We start from the raw sequence: 22,033 nt of genomic DNA, 5'->3' as shown, positions 1-22,033 counted from the left end.
CATGTGATTTTCTCATGATAAATTCCATTTTCTCACAATAAATTCCATGGAAAATTACTAAGAACAATATGCACATCTTGTATAGAATTCTGATTGGTGAGAAAGAGGTGGTGATTGTTGTGAAAGAATAGGCTATCATGTGCTATGTTTGGTACCTCATTACAGCTTAAAAGTTCTCACAAGGAAAGGCTGCTGTTTCACATGGTCAGGTACAGCAATCAGAAATAAGTTAAAATTTACATACTAAAGAATTTATGGGGAGGCAATCAACTAGCTGTGATGTATTAACATGCAAGCAGTTTATTTTGAAAGTCCTTCTGACATCAGCCATGTTCATAAATGCTGAACATGATTATGCAAACTGCATTTCTTCATCACATGATCAAATGGACAACCCACAAGTACACCTTTATTTCTCAAGTTCCTACCTTTTGGCAAATTACTTTCAGGCCATGCAGCCTGTCCAATGACTCCTGTGGCTTTCCCAAATATTGTGGCAGCTCTGCATGTAGGATTCTCATTGAAAATGGTATCATGGACCCTATAAGTGGAATTGAAAGAAATTATAACTACAAAGGAGAATCAACCATTTCTGGTTCTGCTTCTTTGGTGTTGTTACCTGTACATTTTGAATTGATTATTAATCATTTTGAGGATGATTTTACTTCAAAACATTTGTGACTGAAGATAAACTGTAGTTAACAATAAACACTCAAGTCTTGCCCAAAGTGATGTCAGCACATGGCTCCATTCCCCAACATATTGGAAGTGATTTATATGCATATTAATATTACTACATTTTTAAACAAACAAATGTTGAGGAGTTGTTGTTTCTTTGACTTTTTGTGTATTTTTGGGAGTTATATTTTTTAAAACAAGGAAATGCAAGCCAGACAAATCATTTGCCTTTGCAGTAAACATTTGCCTTTGTAGTAAACTATTGGTTGTTTGATATCTTTACTGGTACTTATATTTTGCATTTCATGTCAACATGCTCCAAAATAAAATTCTGTTCAAGTGTACTGACTGTCACAACAGTCTAGTGTAGATTCCCAGCTAAGTCACCATGTTTCCTCATCAATGTAGGACCTAAATTCTGGAACTTCTTCTGCAATTAGTTGAGAGGGGGGCATCTTAATTTTCCAATGTTCTGACATTTCAGATATGATAGAGATGGATGTACAAGTGATGGAGAAGTTGAATTACTGATCAGAAAGAATCTCACAATTACATTAAAGAGAATATAATAGAGAGCTCATCTACTGAGGCAATATGGATAGAACAAAGAAATAAAGAAAGGCACTGCAACTATGTAACTAGGGTTATATTAAAGGCCTCCCAATGGCCAGTGGAAGATACAGGAACAGATATGATAGCAGATTATGGAAACATGTAAAAGGGAGAGGGTTGAAGTCCGTGATTTTAATTTCCTAACATCGACTGGGACTTCTTTGGTGCAAGAGGCTGAAATGGGGTAGAATTTGTTAGATGCACCCAAGAGGACAATCCAACAAGGGAAAGGCTATTCTACACCTTGTATTAGTAAATGATCCTGTGAGATTTCAATGAGAGCGTAGTGTGGAACAACAATAACAATAACAAGTCTTCAAGTTTTCAGATGATTATAGATAAGGGTAAGACTGGACTTTGGGAAAAAGTGCTAAATACAGGGAAGGAAAATTATACAGTATTAGGCAAGAGTGGTGGTTGGGGGTGGGAATAGATTGGAAGTAATTGTTATTAGGTGAGCACACATTTGACACGTTTAAGGACCAGCTGATCAGAATTCTGGATGGGCATGTCCTACTGAGGAAGAAAGGCAAAGACAGCAAGGTTCAGGACCTTTGGATGATGAGAGATGTAAATTTAATCAAGAAAAAAAAAGTATGCATACAGTTAAGAATGCTGAAAACAGACAGAGCCCTTAAGCATCAAAAATAAAGCAGGAAATAATTCAAACTGGGCTCGTCACATAAATACCACAGCTACAATAACAGAAAATTAGTATTGTGCCATAGGTGATTCACTTCCTGATACCACAAAGCCTTTCTGCCACTTTCCAGACAAGTTAGCAGTGTGATAGATCAGTTTACTTGCCTTAATGACTTCAATTACAACACTCAAGATTTTCAACAATAGTCAGGGCAAGGTAGCTCACTTGATTAGGACTCCATCACCAGTGCACAGTGACTATAGTATGTACCATCTACAAAATACTCTCCAATTGCTTTCTGAGACTCCTCTAATAGAACCTCTCAAACCTGAAACTTCCACCAGAGAACAGAGTAAGGGCAGAAAGTGCTTTAAATCATCAGTCCCTCTTCTTTTTGAATCAAATCTTGGAACTCCTTAGCCAATGGCATTGTGGGAATAGCTTTTCCAGAGATCTGGAGTGGTTCAAGAAGACTACTCATTACTACCTCTTCAAGGGCAGTTGAAGATGGGCAATAAATAATGGCTTTGATTATGATGTCCAGATTCCAAGAAATGCATAAGCAAATGGGAGTAATTTACATACTACAACTACTCACTAATGGCAATGATTTAATGACATGGAACATGTTGTACAGGATCAATCCATTTATGAGAAGTCCATATCTGTGTGCATGCTGTACAAGAGTTTCGGAATCGAGGATTTTATCTCACCCTTTATCTTTCATGTACAATACTCTATTTATTTATCCAAAATTATTCTATTCCATTCAATCAGTTCTGATATTTTAATTACTTTCAAGGTAAATGACCAGCTAAGTCGTGACTCAAGACATTGCAGATGTTGGAATCTGAAACAAAAGCATGAACTGCTGGAAGAACTACAGATTGAACGGCATCAATGGGAGAAAATTAACGGCCAACATCAAGTATTGACAAAGTGTTCTTACCCTAAAGACTGACAATACTTTTTCTCCCTTTGGTGCTGCTGAACCCACTAAATTCCTCCAGTAGATTTTTATTTGTTGCTCCATACAAGTAACTAATGTCTAAGTCAATGCAATAATAAAATTGAAGAAGGTTGAGCAAATACTATTTCAGAGCACAATATAGCCCAACATGAGTTCAGTGCTGAGGGAATGCTGCAATGTCAGTGGTTAAACATAGGGGAAGGAAGGTTATGAGAAGGAGGGATATGAGAGTAGGGAACAAGGGAAATCAAAGCTAACACACAAATGAGCAAGTATACAGTATATAGCCTTAAAATTAGATTGTATTGTTCTCCAATACTGAAGAACACAAATCCATGCTTTCACCTTAAAATCAAAGGAGAATAATGCTAGTTTTATGATTTTTGATTGAAAGAGATATGAAGTCCAACTTTCTAGCTGACCCATATCAATGATATCTTGGAAAGTTTTCTTTGCTATCTAGAACTCCACCAATGTTTGTGTTGTCTTACTAATCAGATCAGCTATATTCTCAACCAAATATTTTAAACATATATTACAAACTATGATGTGCACCACTTTGTACAGTCTTCCAGTTAGAAAAGTAGCCATCACAATTACTTCTTGCCTTTCATCCACCTTGAGGCCAACATATCTCAGATCCAACCTATCACACAGGATGTCAATAGGGTTACTGAAGTAAAACCATGTCAAACAAGCTGGGCCAAAGTGTTATTTTACTTTCACCCTTAACCAACATCATGACTCAAACCCTTCTGTTTCACATGGAATCCACATTCTTGTGGATTGAATCAATTTAAATCATAGGCCAGTGTCAGCAAAGAGCAATCAGTTTATGTTTATAGTTTACATCGTCCTTGTTCAAATTGGGCTAACCACTTAAATGTCAACTTTGGTTCACGCAAATGATCTGCCACCACTAAAGTTACAACTGAATTAAATCTTTCATTTACAGAGGAAGCTACATTCTTGCAAACTTTCTGCTTTCCATAATTGTAAATACATCTTTTATTAAATAGAAAAATCTATGAAATTTATTTGTGAATTCACTCACTGGGTGCACACAATTAATATTCCAATAATCTAGCATCCGATTATTCAGAAATCCTGATAGTTTGCTATCTGGCTCACTCATTACTGGAGCAAGAGCAGGGTTTACAGCCAGGACCAAGGTCCAGAGTGTGAGCTGGGACTACAACTGGATTTGGTCTAGAACTCTAGAGATCAATAATAAGGGCCAGAGTGCTTATATAATTCTTGCTCTCTTTAAGCTCACTTATTTCACTGGGAAATTTATTATAATACTGTGTAACATGTTAAAAAGTGAAATGAAAGTATGTTGGTATTTTATTAGAACTAGCATCTGATAGTCCAGAAAATGTATTCATTCAGCACCAAAGCCTTGACACTGCCAGATTATGGGACTTCTATTGTATATCCTCTGAGTCAATAGTTTTTCTTCCTTATCTGTATTTCCTCTAGATATAGATAATGTCTAATAAGAAAGGAATTCCAAAATGGATTACAAAGAATTAATTTGGAAAATAATAACCAATTGTAATTGGGAAAAGAAATGTAAAGGCTGGTATGCTAGAATAAAGTAAATACTTAATGCATTTAATGCAAGAACACAGAAAAAAAATATTTCACTTTAATTCAAAACATTAACAGGAATACTACTAAATAAGTAAATTCAGAATTTTTAATTCTTTCTCCAAGAACACTGTAGATTATTGGGTCCAATGAGCTCAAATACATCAGATGGTTCATAACTGAATTGAGATTGTTAACTGAGTAATATCTCGAAGGTTGCAAGAACAATTTTGGAGAGTGAAAAATACAAGATAATCCATGTTGATATTCATTTTGGCCTTTAGATTATTTTTATATTTACTTCTTCACTTGATATTTGCAATGTTGGCTTGGCCAGTATTCATTGCCCATCTCTTGTTGCCCTTTAAGAGGTAGCAATAAGCAATCTTCATGTAATCCATCAGGTTATGATGTTCCCACAAAGTTCCTACATGTCTCTTTACTTGAGGAAGGATGCATTGGCTTTGGAGGTGATGCAGAAGATGTTCACCAGGTTGTTCCAGAGAGATTGAGTTGCCTAGGACAGTACTCGCTGGAATTTAGAAGAATGAGAGGGGATCTGATAGCAACATATAAAATTATGAAAGGTACAGATAAGAGGTAGGCAAGTAGTTCCCTTTGGTAGGAGAGACCAGAACTAGGGGACATAGCCTCAAGATTCAGGGTAGTAGATTTAATAGCAGAGATGAGGAGAAGCTGCTTTTCCCTGTGAGTAGTGAATTTTGGAATTTGCTGCCAACTGAAACAGTGGAGACTATCTCTGTAAATATATTTAAGACAAGGTTGGATAGAATTTTACATAGCAAGGGATTGAAGGATATGGAAAAAAGAAAAGGTAAGTAGAGATGAGCCTATCATCAGATTAGCCATATGGCCGAATAGGCTTGATGGACCAGATGGCCTGCCTACTTCTGTTTCCATTTCTTATGTTAAAGAGGAAGCTTGAAGATTTGGATCCAGTTGCACTGAAGGTACTTCAGCAGATGTTCTGTACAGAAATGTGTGTGATTTGAAAGAATGTAGACAGTACTGGAATAAAATTTAAACATTCTGACAATTACACCTCAAAAATTCTCACTGGCAGTCAAACACTTTTTGGGTCAAAATCAACAGCACATAAATGAAACTTCTTTATTCTTTTCGAAATTGAACATTACTCACTCAATATGCAGTTTCAAAAACCTGAAGATTTGTAATTGAACTAGTTCTCTGATGAGGAGCCACTATGATGGGATAAGTTGATCAGACAAAAATTGGTATATAGTTATTAAATAGTCGCAGCTCATTATTCCTAACAGATGCTAAAGAATGCTGATTAAATAGCTCTCCTCACTCAGTATTCTTGCTAGAGAGAAATAATTTTCCACAGTTTATTGCCTTTCACAGTGAAGGAGCATCAATGGTAAATACTGACAGGCATAGTCCTTAAAATATGCAGAAAAATCCGGGGTATTAAAGCAACCATTGATTTTATCTGTTGTTTAATGAAAACAAAATGCCGTAATTTGTAAAATATGACAAGAGGAATAGATTGATGCCAAAACACAACAAAAACAAACAGAACAATCCTCAAGACAATCGTCAGATCAAGTTTTCGCATTCTTTGCAGATGTCTTTAGCTCCTTCTATCGATTCAACCTACTTTTAGCTGTTAATTGTTTACTGTTACTAACTTCACAAGAAGACTGTGTGACTAAGAGGCTAATACAGGTTTTCCCCAAATGGAAACAATAGATTTGAGGCATTCAAGTCAAGAAACCCTACCCTATAAAAGAAATCCTTGTACGATCTTCATAATGACATTAGGGAAGCCAAGAGGCATACCACACTAAGATCAAATCCCATGAGAGCACATTGGACTCATGGTGACTATGGAAAGGCATGCAAGTTATATGGTGTACAGTGCAAAGCATGCAGCATAGCATGCAACAGTGCAACACTCCCCATTGAGCTTAATGTATTCTCTGCTCATTTTGAACAGGAAACCAGTGAAGCAGTAACATCCACCTCAACTAGTTGAAGTGCTCTTGCACCCCTGGTCACTGCTGGAAGTCAGATCAGCTTTTTGGAGTGTGAACGCATGGAAAGTGACTGGCCCAGTTGCACATGTCCTGAAAGCCTGTGTAGGTCAGTTGATAAGTATATTCACAGGTATGTTTAATCTCTCCTGGAAACAGGCTGCAGATCTGACCTGTTTTAAGACAGAATTGGACATCTTGGAATCCGCAGTTTGGTGCTGGATATTATGGCAAAAAAAAAAACATGACTTTTCTACCCCCTCAGACATTTTGGCTCAGCAAACAAGAGCCTTTTGTAAATTATAACGATATATTTATCATTTATTGTAGCTTTAATTATAAAAAATTGTTCATTGAAGGCAATTTTAATTACATATAATGAAATATAATATATACAATAAGTGATTACCTGTATAATCCCAGTATGTGGCAATAATTGCAAAAAAATTGTTGTCCTCTCCCCACAGATACTGATTGATTCCAGCATCTGTGTAAACCTCCCAAACTTCATGCCTCCTCTCCTCTCCCCAGGGGAGGAATAGTGTTGCCCTGGGGAGGGAGTGTTACCAGTGGTCATAGTTGGGGGGGGGGGGGGGAGGAGAAATGCAACCAAAATCCCTTGTTTGCCAGGGGAGGGAGTTTCTGCAACACCAGTGGTTCAGCAGTGCAGCAGGACGGAGTCAGCCAGCAAACAGTGAGTGGGCCGGGCAGGGAATTCCTAACTAGTTTCTTAACTGTTAGCGCCAAACTGTGGACATCAAAATATCCTAGACCCATTTCAAGAAGGCTTCTACCATCCGAGTACTAAAGAAAAGCACAAGAACAAGCCTAAATAGTTTTTATCTGGAGGTTCTGCGATCCAGCATCATGAAGCATGTTCAGAGGTTAGCCATGGCTCACATCAACTCCTATGTCCAACCAGCCCAAATCCACTTTAATTTGTCGACTGCCCAAACAGGTCCAGAGCAAATGGCATCTCCCTGGCCCTGCACTGAAACATCTAAATACCAAAGACACCCATGTCAGACTACCATTTATCAACTACAGCTTAACCTTCAAATATAATGGTCCTCAATAAACTCATCCCTTGGCCTCAGCAGCCCCCTCTGCATCTACATCCTGCCAAATTGACTGCAATCAATGAAGATGGAAAACAACACCCTTCCATGACAACTCTCCACAAGGATGTGCACTCAGACCCCTCCTACACTCCTTCTATATCCGTATCTGCATAGCCAAATACTGTTGCAAGTCCATGTTTAAGTTCACCGGCGACATCTCAGATACAGGCCAGATACCGGCTACACTTTATTTTCCTTCCTTCCATTGGGGAGAATGTTCAAGAGTGTGAGGTCACCCATTAATATGCTCAAAGACAGTTTCTTCCCCACATCCATCAGGCTTCTGAATAAACCTTACAATAATGTTCCCATGCCATCCTTGTAATGTACTATTTGTTCTTCTTACTTTAACTCTACATGTCCTCTTGCTCCTCCAAAGTGAACTTGCTAGACTGCTCACAGAACAAACCCTTCTCATTGTACCAGGTATGAACATAAACTTGAATTTTTATAATTTTTTGAGCTGTCATAGGTGGATTTGTGGTGAAGACTGGACCCAAATTCTCCAAAATAATGAAAGTTTGGTTCAAAAGGGTAGTGAAAGGAAGGAATGTTCCTGGCCTAAAGATTAGAATTGAACATTACAGTTTCGCAAAAATTATCCATTTAGGATTTTAATTTCATCAGATGCATTGTGAAGTTTTGGAATTCTCCATCTGGAAAATTAGAAATTCATTGCATTGAAATCTGAGATAAATAGGTTTCTGGATAATAGAGGAATCACAGGAATATAGGGCCAGGACACAAAAGTGATGATGTGGTCATCAGCCATCAACTTGCTGAATGATTAAGCAGGCTCAATGGGGTGAATAGACACTCCTGCTCTGATTTCGTATGCTTCCTTGACTGTCACATTTCAAATTTTTGAAATGAGCATCTCCAATGACCTGCCATGGACCAATCACGTTGATGTGACATTCAAGGAAGCATAGGTACACCATCATTTTCTTAAAAGACTGAAGAAGATTGCTGTGTCCCTCAACATGATCTACAGGTGCACTATCAAAAACATCACTTGCTTGAAGCATCGTAGTGTGGTAGGGGAACTGCTCTGCTTAAGATTGGAAGTGGGACCAAGTAGTGAATACAGCTCAGAACATAACAGAAACATCCCTCCCCTCCAAAATCTCTATCTACCTTTCTCACAACCAAGAAAGGGCACCCAACATACTGAAAGATCCATTACACCCCAGATACATTTTCTTATCCCTCCTCCCATAAGGGAGTAGGCTCAAAATTGTGACAATAAGGATCAATGGGCTTAAAGATGGTTAATTCCTTGCATGTGTCAAGCCCCTGAATTAATGCCACAATGACTGAATTTATCTACTCATTCAACTTCAACACCATTGATACTTATAGATAGATTGTTATCTTAGCATCAATCTCCTTCCCCTATTCTGTCTCATTGATATTTGATACTTGGTCCATGACTGGTGTTTCGGAATATTTTAAGATGGTTTTGGAATGGTATTTGGCTGTACATAGTTGTGGAGGAGGTATAGTAGGGGACTGAGTATACATCCTTGACAAGGGCTGGTGCTGAGTATGATTATGGAAATGTAGCTATTCATCATCACTGATTGAGGTAAGTAAAACAGGTAGTTAAGGATCCAGGAACAGAGGTTGGATTCAGAGGTTTGCCAAAGACTCTGATATTGAAAGCAGAGCTGTCGTCTCTGAAGAGTAGTCTGACGTGTGCTCTTGGCTACCTGGAGTTCCAGGGCCAAGTGAAGAACCAGGATCTTGTAGACAAAGTTATCGTGTACAAGGAAGAATTGTAATTTTTTTTGATTGGGGAAAAATTGCAGTTGATTTTTTTTAAAAATAATCTTTTTGAAAAGGATAAATTAGCTGGAGCCAAAATCTCTGCACTGGGAATAAGTTTAATAAACTGAAGCCTGAGGAGTATCATTTACTTATCTGACATTGATGCAAATTTCCCCAAAAATACAAGCTAGTCATTAGTAACGTTTTGCGGCGTAAGTGATCTGATCGACCACTCATTAGTAACGTTTTGTGGTGTAAGTGATCTGATCGACCACTCATTAGTAACGTTTTGTGGTGTAAGTGATCTGATCGACCACTCATTAGTAACGTTTTGCGGTGTAAGTGATCTGATCGACCACTCATTAGTTTTACCTACACAGTTAAGTCCAATCTCATTTTATCCAACGTCTTCACTTTGATGATTCAACAAAGATTAATAGTAGAAAGCAAGCACCAGCCTTAACTTTGGCCAATTTTTTAATCCAGTATCATTTACTGAATATTTGGCTTATTGAAATCAATGCCAACTAAAATGAAACCTTGGCAGTTTTTTTATTATTACAGGGTTTGGATACATTGTAGCTTAATCAGAAAATTCTAGGTACATTATTAATCATTAATGTTGTAATTAACCCAATCTGTGTGAAAAATGAAGCTGCGTGACATACTTAAACCATCTCTTATCAAAAACAAACCATCATCTGAAATTCATATTGGGAATAGGGGAATGGGAAAAATTGGGCGAAGTAAAAACTCGAATAGTAGAAAAATGGACAGTGTGGAACCAGAGAGGTGGAGGGTTACCTAAAAATAGAAAAACTGATATTCAGGCCATTGGGTTTAAGCTGTCCTCAAGAACTATGATGTGTTTGTTCCTCAAGGTTTTGTTTGGCCTCACCCTGTGAATAGATGATGCTGAGGATAGAAATGCTTATGTGGGAATGCTGAGGGGAATTGAAATGGATGGGTACTAGAAGTTACAGCTTCACCACAGACAGAGCACAGGTGTTTGGTGAAGTGGTCACTCATCACTGATGTAGATGAAGTCACATAGTGTACATTGAATGCAGAAGATTAGGTTGGATGATGTGCATGTGAAGCTCTGCCTTACCTATAACGTCTGTGGACTCAGATAGAAGTAAGGGAGGAGACAAAGGGAGAAGTTTTGCATTTTTGACGATCATAGCAGGAAGTGTCCGGTGGGGTGGGGGAGAGGAGGAAAAGTGGACTAAGAAATCTTGAGAGATTGGTCTCTAAAAAGAACAGATAGGGAAGAAGTGGGCAGTGACGGAATAAAGCTGGAGTGTCAGAGGATAATGTGTTGGATGCCAAGCACAGAGGGTGGGAAGTGAAGACCAAAGGGACTCATTTCTTTTGCCTCCTGTGGGAAGGTGGCACTATGCTCCTCCCACTGCCCTTCCACCCCCAACATTTTATTCAGGTACCTGCCTGATTTTTGCTTATACTTTGATGAAGGGCTAAGGCCTGAAAAGTTGGTTATATATCTTTATCTTTGTTACATAAAGAACGCTGTGTGACCTGCTGAGTTTCTCCAGCATTTTTTGTGTTAACTGCAATCATAGTGTTGGCAGATTTGCTTGTTTAACAGTTAATCATAAACCTCTATTACAGATCCACTGACTCTCACAGCTACCTGGATTATTCCATTGAATGGAGAGAGAATGGGGTGGACAGCCAGAGGAAAGGAGGCAGAGTGATGGGGAAGAGAGGAAGGCAGAGAGGTGGCCTAATGGAAACTGAAGAAGTTGATGTTAATGCTATCTGGTTGTAGAGTGCTCAGAGGGAACATGAGGGCAAAAGTAAGAGAAATGGAGAGATACAGGTATGGGTTTTTAATCAATGACAGTACAGGGGAATGCACATTTATTAAAGAAAGAAGACATTTTGGATATATGAAATGGAAGGCCTCATCCTGGCATCAGAGGAGAAAGGAATTGCGTCCTTACAAGAAATATAAGAAGAGGAATAATCCAGCTAGCTGCAAAAGTCAGTGGATTTGTTATAGAGGTTTATGGATAACTATTAAACAAGAAAATCTGGAGAGACCGTGATTGCAGTTAACACAAAAAAATGCTGGAGAAACTCAGCAGGTAACGCAGCATTCTTTCGGGCCTGAGCCCTTATTCAAGGTATGGGCAAAAAGCAAGCAGATGCCTGGTGGGAGAAGGGACAAGAGCAAAGGCCCACAGGCAAGAGGTCATAGGTGGTTGTGGGTGGGAAGGCAGAAGAGAAAAAAAGCAGAGGTGAAAGGGGGAGAAGAACCCTCTCTGAATGGAGAGGGAAGGGAAGGGGGTGGAGTGCAGAAAGAAAAGAGAGAGGGATAGGGAAGAGAAGTAGGCAGAGGAGTAGTCTAACTGAAACTGGAGGTCGACATTTATGCCATCTGGTTGTAGAGTGCCCAGAGTTAACTTGAGGAGTTATTCCTCCAATCTACGGATGGTCTCAGTTTGGGAGTGCATGAGACCATGGACAGACAAGTCGGCAAGGGAATGGGTTGCCACTGGGAGATCCCCACTATTGCAGCAGACTGAGTGAAGGTACTAAAAAAAGTGATCTCCCAGACTGTGTCCAGTCTCTCCAATGTAGAGAAGGCCACAATGGGAGCACTAGATGCAGTAGATGACCATGCAGATTCACAAGGGAGATGTGGCTTCTCTTGGAAGAACTGCTTGGTGCCCCAAATCATGGTGAAGGAGGAGGTGTGGGCACTTGTAGCATATCAAGGGTGGGTACTAAGTGGTCAATTGGTGGGATGGTATGAATGAATGAAGGAGTCATGGAGGGAGCAGTCACTGCAGAAGGCAGAGAGGGAATGAAAGGGGAAGATATATCTGGTGGTGGGATCACGTTGTCGGTAGCAGAAATTCTGAAGGATGATATGTTGGAGGCCGGTGGGGTGGTAGGTAAGGACAAAGGGAATGCTGTTCTTGTCACGTCTGGGATGGAGAGGGCCAGGGCAGATGTGCGGGAAATAGAGGATATGCGGGTGAGGGTCGAGTTGATTGTAGTAGAGGGGAAGCCTTTTATTTTGAAGAAATCATCTCAGATGATCTCACATGGAAGTCCTCAACCTGGGAGCAGATGTGATGGAGATAAAAGAATTGCGAGAAAGGAATAGAATCCTCACAGGCAACAGTGTGTGAAGAGGAGTAGTAACAGTGAAAGTTGGTGGGTTGGTAAAAAGGCCTGCCTAGAGATTCTCCTCCCCCCCCCCCCACCAATCCAGAGATGAAAACAAAGAGATCAAGGGAAGAGTGTTGCTAGAGATGTATCAAGTGAATGGACCTCCACCCTGCCACTTCATCTCTTCTCCCATCCCCATCTTTTTAATCTGGTGCTTGTCTGCTTTTGGTTCATACCTTGACAAGGGGCTCAGACCTGAAACATTGGTTATATATCCTTGCCTCCTATGGAGGCTGCAGGACCCACTGAGTTTGTCCACCATATCCTTTTGTATATTAACTAGAATTGGAACGCAGACTGTTCCACATACCTGACAAAAAGGCAAATATATTTGCATGTGCCCATGGTTACAACTTGGATCAGAAGGAAATGAGGTGATTTGAAGGGTAAGAATAAACTCCACCAAGCAGAGAACATGAGCAGAAGGAGCATGAATTGTTTTGTATTCAAGAAAGAAGTGGAGACATGGGGGATCAGAGGTGGAGAGAGTGAGCATATTTAAGTTCTTGGGAGTCACTATCTTGGAGGATCTTTCTTGGATCCAACACATCAATCGCATTGTGAAGAAAGTACGACAGCGCCTCTATTTCCTCGGGAGTTTGCAGAGGTTTGGTATGACACCAGAAAACCTGGAAAATTTCTACAAAGGTGTGATGGAAAGTGTGCTGACTGGCTGCATCACGGTCTGGTATGGGAATACCAATACCCCTGAACATAAAGCCCTCCAAAAGGTAGTGGACAAAGCCCAGGACATCACAGGCAAAACTATTGAGTATATCTATGGGAAACGTTGCCATTGGAGAGCAGCAGCAATCATCTAGGATCCATACCACCCAGCACACGCTCTGTTCCAGTTGCTGCCATCAGGAAAGAGGTACAGGTACCACAAGAAACGCACCACCAGATTCAGAAACAGCTGCTACCCCTCTACCATCAGACTCCACAACAACAAACTCAATCAGAGACTCATTTAAGGACTCTTGTGCACTTCATTCATTTTCTTTTTGTTCTCTCTGTATTGCAGTTTGTTTATTTGTTATTTGTTTACAGTTTTTGTTTACATGTTTACACTGTGTACAGTTTTTTTTTGCACAGCCAATTAGCGGTAATTTTACCATGCCCACAGGAAAAAGGAATCTTAGGGTTGTATGCGATGTCATGTATATACTATGACAATAAACCTGAAACAGATTAGAAATTTTTAAAAAAAGAAAGAAGTGGAGGGTCCTAAAGTCTTCCAGATGGGGGATGGATGTGTATAAGGAATTCAGATCCATTGGAGAAGATGTGGCATTGGGAAGAGGGTTGGTGGAGAATTCTTGATTTTGAGAGCATCATTGGTGTCCAAGATATAAATGGGAAAGCATTGGATGAGAGGGAACAAGGTGGTGACAAGATACAAGTTTGATGGGGCAGGACAAGCGGAAACAATGAGTCCACCAGGGAAATTCTGTTGGAGAATTTTGCACATAATATAGAAGAGAGCAGTATGTTCGAGGGAGTGGTGGGAAGATCACCTGAAGCGATGATGTCTGTAGTCGTCGCGGAGATGATATCCTGATTATGGTTATGAGGTCATAGTCTCTGAGTAGATATGAGGAGGAAAACACACCATTTTCCTCCTGGACAATCTTAAAACCAATGGCATGATCATTGATTTTTTTTTTCTAATTATTAATCTGATTAAACTTTCCATTTCTTCTTTACTTACTTCTGTTCCTACCTTTAACCTTTTTCCCCTCTCAATGGTCTTTCTCTCTCTCTCTCTCTCTTTCTACCTCTCTAAATTTATTCTTCCAAAACTCTAGTCACCTTTCACTAACCCACTAACTTATTTCCCCCTTCTTTTTGCCCCCCTCTTGATATCACTCCTTGAAAGTGTCAATAAAGTCCCTCACCCAGAAACATTGACTGACCATTTTGATTTATGGATGGTACCTGACCTGCTGAGTTTCACCAGCTTCTCAATGTGTACTCAAAATCTTCATAGATCCTTGCCAATTTTCTTAATGCCGATTTATTTGCCTTTTTTTAAAAAAAAATCAGCCACGTAAAAGAAATAACAAGTTTTAGCTCCAGAGCAAATTGGATTTTGAATATTTTCAAGGAAAATGCAAATATTAAAGCTGGATTTAGTGACATTTTTTCTCCATTGAAATGACATTATTTAGTCCATAATGCAGTAACTATGAACAAAATTTTAAAAAATAACCTCTGCGTCCAGGATACACGTGAGGATAATATTCATAGTACAAGTCTGGCTGATCAAGGTTCCCGAATGGTTCAAATTCCATCTCAGCATTTTGGAATAAACTCAGCTTCATCAACAAGGCTAGTCGTACAAACCAAAGCTGAAAGAGTGAACATATTAATGTTATTCAGTCTCCACCATATTAAATTATGCCTGTAATCAGAAATTGTTTAAACTCTGACATTTGAATCCAGACCGTCTCTGTTGCACATGTAATTGAATTCAGCAAATCTACATCTGGAAGGCAGACAAGGATATTTTCAATCCAGATTACAATTCAGTTCCCAAATTCAGGACAAATAACTTATTTCACAGTAAACCAAAGTCAAAATATCTCAAGTTTCTAAAAGATAATTTATCATCCAAAACTAAAATAAATCCACTGCCTTATTTCTAAAATTGTGCATTCATTTATTTTTATGTTTGCATCATCGTACAACTGATGGAAGATCAGTGCAAATTCATACACAGGTGATGCTGGTCATCTACAAATTAGCTTCAATATACATAACTGTACTTTTACCTAAAATCTCATTATTAAACACAAACCTTTCTGATATAACTTGACACAGTGGTTGTTGTTACCTCCATGCCAGCTGTTTCTGATATAACCAATATCTGAAGAGATGTACAGATTATTTTAAAAATATAAAACCAATGTTTTCTGATCCACCAGTTGCGCAATAATTCAGGAGGATCAGAAAACAAAATTAAATTGTACATAAACACACCTGTACAGAATCTGTAGTGTGGTTTGTTGGTTGACCACTTTTACCATAGCCTTGACCATGTGCTGTGAGTAATCTTCCACAGAGATCAACAGCAGCTCGCCAATTCTTAGTTTTCTGTTGAAAAAAGGAAAGAAAATGATAAACCCACCAACTGTTTTTAGTTCTTCGAGCAGACACATGTATGACAGTGGCAAATGCCACCTAAGAAAAAGGAACAATTTTAGAGAAATTCATGGGATTAATTCAGGATACAAATGAAAATAATCCAACTGTGATTGTCAGAAGGTGAACTAACTTTAAAGTCAACAATTAGATTCTTAGCAAAGTTGAGGCAGAGGGAGACTGCATTGCTGAAGACCTCCATTCTAATTTAGCCAATAACAATGAGATAAAACTTCTTTCAGGAACTCAACAAAATTTATTTAGATAACACCTACACTATTTTTAAAGGCTATGAAAGTGTTCATATTTCAAGATCTAATCCTATATTGACAAGAATGACAAAAGAATAGTTGTTTGTTTGAGAAGAAAGGCATTTCAGCCTCCTACCATTGATGCCACAAGGGCATGGCTGCAATTTACAAATATTTTTAAATATGAAACATCTGTTGTGAGTACAGGATGAAAAATTATCAAGAGCATTTTTGGGAATAAAAACAGAAAGTTCAATAGGTCATATTAATGCTATTAAGATAATAATATTACCTACATTTTTGTATTTATTTCAAGCAGTCCCAGTTTTTACTCCAAAATCCTTTTTTGATAATATTGACTCTAAAATATCTTCTTATATTTGGAATAAAAAGAATCCCAGATTCCTTTTCTGCAGATAGAATTTGAGTAAATTCTATCTGCAGAAATTAAAGAAAGATGGTGGTATGGCTTTACCTAATCTTAGATTATTCTGATTCTGATAAATTTGAATGCTCTTATTGGGTAGATTTGGAATTAAATTGTGTGTAGAGGTATTCAGTAGCCTCTTTATTCGGAGCAGCTCTTCCTTTTATACTTTGTATTAGTAAACATACCTTTAACCTAATACTCAAACATACATTCAATTTTGGAAGTTTTTTGACTTGAAAATTTTTTATTTTATTTGGCACCATTTCTCCTAATTATTTTTTTCCAACCATCAATAATTGATCAAGACTTTTTTTTTAAAGAAAGATAAAAGAATTGTTTATTTTTAACTTAATGTCTTTTGAACAATTATCTAATAAATATGCCTGTACCCAAGTGGCATTTTTTTTTAAGAAAATACTTCCAAATTAGACATTTTCTGAATACTACATCGTACCAATCGGAGTTAGATTTTTTTTTCCCCATTTGAACCCTTCTCATAAGGATTTAATAAGTAACATTTATAATGTTATTAAGATTTATGATCAAATTCTAATGACAAAATTAAAAGGGCCTGGGAAGAGGAACTTCAGTTATATCTTCCAGAGGAATTATGGGGGAAAATTTTTGGATTGGTTAATACCTCTTCAATATGTGCTCATCATTCTTTGATTCAGTTTAAAGTTGTACATTGTGCTCATATGTCAAAAGACAAATTGGCCCATACTTTTTCTGTTAGTCCCATTCGTGATATCAGTTTGAAGAGATAGCTGTTAATTGTGGTGTAATGCAATATGTTATATGATGTCATTTAGTGATACTTTTCCCCTTTTTGATTATCTACTCCTATTCTCCTCTTGTATTGTTTGCCAATATAATCAATAAAAAGATTTAAAAAGAAGGAAAAACAGAAAATTCTGGAAATACTAAGCAGGCCAAGATGAATTTGTTGGAAGAGAAAGAGTTGAAATGATAGGTAATTTTTTCTAAAGGAATACAACTTTGAATCTGGGCATGCCATCTTTCTAATGTTAATGAAACATCAGATTTCCATGTTACAGCAATACATTTTCTTGCTATTACTAAAACGAACTTAACAAATTTTAATTGAGAATAACACTTTCAAATTTCCCTAACAACAATTAATCAGAGTTCAATGGGGAAAAAAAAGTCACTCCAGTTATTCATTGCAAAAACCTTACTAAAAGAAACACAGAAAGAATTAACCTTCAAACAAGATCACATGGAATGAAAAAAAAGTTCAAATTTCTTTTCCACATCCAAAGCATTGATCCTTATTTCTACAAATTTGGAGCCCACATGTTAGAATTATGAGGTTAAAATTATAATTTATTTTTTGAATTCTCCTGACCAGTGCAGTTTTCCCTGAATACATAATAACTTTATGATATTTTTGGGATCCTTGATGGTAATCTGATGCAATCTGAATCAATCAATATGTAGTAATGATATTATGTATGTTAGTCATGGGATTAATTAGGTTGGGGGGGGTTAAAGGAGGCTTTTAGAGTGTTTTTTTTCAAGTTTTTTAAAATATTTTCAGCATATATTTGTTAAGATTGTAATATGATGATTTATTACTGTTTGTTATTATGATCTTATATATGTTGATTAAATAAAATATTCAAAAAAAGAGAAAGGAAACAGAAAAAGCTTGACTAATTGCAGGGAGGGTGGAGGAGAATATCTCCTGATAGGGTAACACTGAAATAACCATGATGATGAGCTGTGAATAAGGATTCTTGTCAATGCTTCAGCTTTCACTTTTGCACTGATGTGAGAATCCAGGTAATTATGGCACCTGCTGATCTAGTGAGTTATTTAATTGTCCACCACCATTCAGGATTGAATGTGAAGTATGAATAATCTCAATGCATCAACAGTTTATTGGGGACAGCATCACCAGTTAGTTCATCAAGCTTCCATCACTATCATTTCAAAAGCCTTCTGAACCTTGAGGAAGCAAAATTTGCTGGAGAAATTATCAGGTATGAGTAACAATCTTTACCTATATTTCATTAGGCCTAGAGATAAATAAAAAAAAAACACTTCACAAATTAGATTTCAATTCCAGCTCAACATAACTCATCATGGCCATGCTACAATGCTATGACTAACTGAGAATTAAAGATGAACTTTAATGTTTAGAAACCAGGGCTGAATATCATTAAACAAGTTTTCAGCAATCAGCAAATAAGAGATTTATACTCATAAAGGAAAATCCATTTGATGCATCTGGGCCACATAGTGTTTCACAAGCCTCTTCCCATCATGTGTGTCAGTGCATCAGCATTTCTCTTCCATGTGTTCATCTAGTTTACCCTCACATTGACCTACTGTAATTGTTTCAGTAAACACAGCTCTCCACATTCTAACCAACCTCTGGGTGACCATCTTACATCTACTGCATTTTGTGCTGGTCATATTACAAAGGGAATTAGCCTCTCCATGTCTACCCTACTAAATTACTTTACAATCACGTTATCCTCTAGCCAGCCAGCCAAATCTATTTCTAGATAATTCTTCCAACAGGGAGAGTTGAAATATATCAGGTTCTAAGTGTATCCCAACCATATTTCTGTAAATTCAAGGTATAACTCTTTTGATTTTCAAATTCATCCCACCAAATATCTTCTGATCTATTTTTTTCTTGTTTTCTTTTTAAATAACCTTAATTTTCTGAGAGACTATCTATATTTCTGTGCTCTCAGATTCCCTTACTTTCTAATCATCCAGACAATTATTTTACAAACAGAATGTGGCATTCTTATTCTGCCTACCAAGTGGAATTTCCTTTTTCTCTCTGTAAGTGATTACTTTTACCACAACAACCTATGTGAAAGCCAAACTTTTATTTCTGTTACAACAATTGATTTGTAATTTTAATGAAATTTCAAGAATTAGCAAATTTTTTCTGAAAACACTCTTCAAATTTAAATATTCATTGGTAGAAATTCTAAAACAAATAATTTTATAGGAAATTAAACCTTCAATTATATCTTGCATTACTTTTTCTGGAGAATACTTGATAAAATGCAAAATGAAAAAACAGTCAAATGAAAAAATAGAAGAGTAGTTAATTTAGTTCATCCAGCCTGTTCCCTTATGCAACCAAGTTATTACTCTTTCTACTCTATTTGCATAGAAATACATAGAAAATACATCATGACTATTTGTCCCAATCATTCAAAAGGGAAATGTTTAGGTGTATTTTAGTCAATATGGTTCAAAGTGTGAAAAAAAAACATACACTACTTTTCAGTTTTGCTCCATGAGAAATATGCTTATTTAGTTTGTTTATAGCTTTATGAAAATGCATTATCAGTTCCTGACTATGCATTCCTGTTTCTCATCCCAAGTATTCGAATTTTTCTCACCAAGATGCAGTACCCCAAAATTTCATTGTAGTCCATTTCCCAGTTATATTCCCATTTTGCATCTATTATTCAGCTTTGATCCATACATCTTGAGCAATAATTTAAAAAAAAATCAATTGCAGAAATGGGAAGGAATGAGGTAGCAGTGAAATTTTGAGACAAAGATGAAAATTTAAAAAATGAAAGTGTAGCATGCGTACTATGCGAAGTGTGGAGTAAGAATGACACACACGCAGTTGAGTTGAGGTCAAACACTGATTTATTGCTCTGCCAGCTTTGTTTATATTCACTTCCTGTCTCAGACAACAGGAGTAATGTCATTGCAGCACGAGCCTCTATCTGGCCAGCATTCCCGCCAATGTCCACTGTTTTCTGCCATGCGGGAGGTCATGCGAGACAATGGCTGTTTGTCCCTGTGAGGCCCTTCAAATCGCTGCATTTGCCAGCCATTTTGTGACCCGGGTTGCGATTCAGTTTGCGGGCCGCTACACAAACACCCACCCCCACCCCCCCCCCCCCAGAACCAGCAATTGGAGGGTCCATTTCCATTATGGGTGGCCTACCTCTGTGTCGCGGGGGCTGAATCTTGACTGACTAGCCTTTTCAGGCAAAGGCTAGGAGAAGGTAATTCTGACTTCAAATCCCTAGGCTCAGCTTGCCCAGCTGTCAGTATCTGGAAAAGGCCCCAGCTATGAGCAAACAGCACATTTCAGGGTGGCAGCAGGGACAGAGCATGGGAAACAGTTTCCCTAGTGGTCTGCAGCAGGAAACCACGGGCGAAGGATCCGTAAGGACAACAGCCAGCAAGCACGGTCTTGCAACAGACCACTGCAGGGCAATCTCGCGTCACTCTGGTTGTCATGCTTCGCACTCCGCTAGGCCCAGTGGCGTGGGACCCGGAGGGAGGTGTTTGCCCTGGGCAAGCACTCGCCTCCAAGTCCTAGCATTGGCACATGGTGCCTAAAGCTCCATTTAAAACAGAACAAAAGTTCTGTGAGGACAGGAGAGAAAGAGAGAGAGAGAGAGAGAGAGAGAGAGAGAGAGAGAGAGAGAGAGAGAGAGAGAGAGAGAGAGAGAGAGAGAGAGAGAGAGAGAGAGAGCACGCACGAGCTGTTGGAGGGGTTTCTGGAGCACTCCACTTAGCATAAAAACATTCACAGGTGTGCAAGTCCTTTGGGACAAAAGATTTGGGCTGGCCATGAGGCAGGGGCTGTAGAGGGGCTAGGATACCCAGTCTTTCCCTCAGCTGTTATAGAGCAACTGTGGGGTTTCCGGATCCTTAGCAGCAGCCAAGAACTCCCCCAGGATTACCAAGGGTGCGCCGTAGACCATTTTTGCTACAGAGGCATTAAAGACCTTTTCTGGCACAGTGCGTATCCCCAGAAGGACCCAAAGCAGTTCATCTGCCCAGTTTGGCCCCTTGAGCTAGGCATAGAAACATAGAAGATAGGAGCAGGAGTAGGTCATTTGGCCCTTCGAGCCTGCTCAGCCATTCAATGAGATAATGGCTGATCTTAAAGTTCCATACCCCGACCCTGCCTTCTCTCCGTAACCCCTAATTCCCTTATACTCACGAAATATATCTAATTCCCTCTTAAATATATTCAATGAACCTGCCTCTACTGCTCTCTGTGACAATGAATTCCACAGATCACCACCCTCTGGGTAAAGAAATTCCTCCTAATCTCGGTCCTTAATGGTTTGCCTATTATCCTCGAACCATGGCCCCGAGTTCTGGACTCCCCCACCATTGGAAACATCCCTTCCACATCCATTCTGTCCAGTCCTGACAGAATTTTATGTCTCTATGAGATCCCCTCTCAATCTTGTAAACTCCTGCGAGTGCAATCCCAAATTGCGCAATCTTTCCTCATAAGTTATTCCTGCCATTCCAGGTATCAGCCTGGTGAATTGTCTTTGCACTCCCTCCATTGAAAGAACATCTTTCCTCAGATAAGGCGACCAAAACTGCACACAATACTCCAGGTGTGGTCTCACCAAGGCTCTGTACAGCTGCAGTAAGGGCTGCTTTTAAGTGTTTGTGGAACCGCTCCACCAAATCATTGGTCTGTGGGTGAGGGGTTGCAGGCCACTACAAAGGTATGCCATGGTATGATGGAGTTGGGTTCCCAACAGTTTAGCTAGTGCCACTCAGAGCCCCGAGGTAAACTGTGCTCCCCTGTTGGAGGTGAGATGTTCCAGAT

General features: G+C 38.7%; 1 protein-coding gene across 8 annotated transcripts in view; it reads right to left on the bottom strand.

The window, feature by feature from the left end:
- trappc12 (trafficking protein particle complex subunit 12) overlaps nucleotides 1-22,033 on the bottom strand; it is a 99,628-nt gene that overhangs the window by 33,399 nt on the left and 44,196 nt on the right. For all 8 annotated transcript variants that reach the window (XR_011340359.1, XM_069886194.1, XM_069886196.1 and 5 more), the window contains exons 4-6: nucleotides 15,592-15,705; nucleotides 14,822-14,960; nucleotides 429-541 (exon numbers count right to left, since the gene is read on the bottom strand). Coding sequence is in view for 7 of the 8 variants with exons in the window: in XM_069886194.1 (XP_069742295.1) it covers nucleotides 429-541; nucleotides 14,822-14,960; nucleotides 15,592-15,705 (366 nt within the window). In the remaining variant the exon portion in view is untranslated. The remainder of the gene's footprint in view (nucleotides 1-428; nucleotides 542-14,821; nucleotides 14,961-15,591; nucleotides 15,706-22,033) is intronic.

This window comes from Narcine bancroftii, chromosome 6 (genome assembly GCF_036971445.1).
Source record: "Narcine bancroftii isolate sNarBan1 chromosome 6, sNarBan1.hap1, whole genome shotgun sequence".
In the NCBI taxonomy this organism is placed as follows: domain Eukaryota; kingdom Metazoa; phylum Chordata; class Chondrichthyes; order Torpediniformes; family Narcinidae; genus Narcine; species Narcine bancroftii.
Note: the sequence above shows the minus strand (reverse complement) of the source record. Positions and strands in the feature narration are given on the sequence as shown.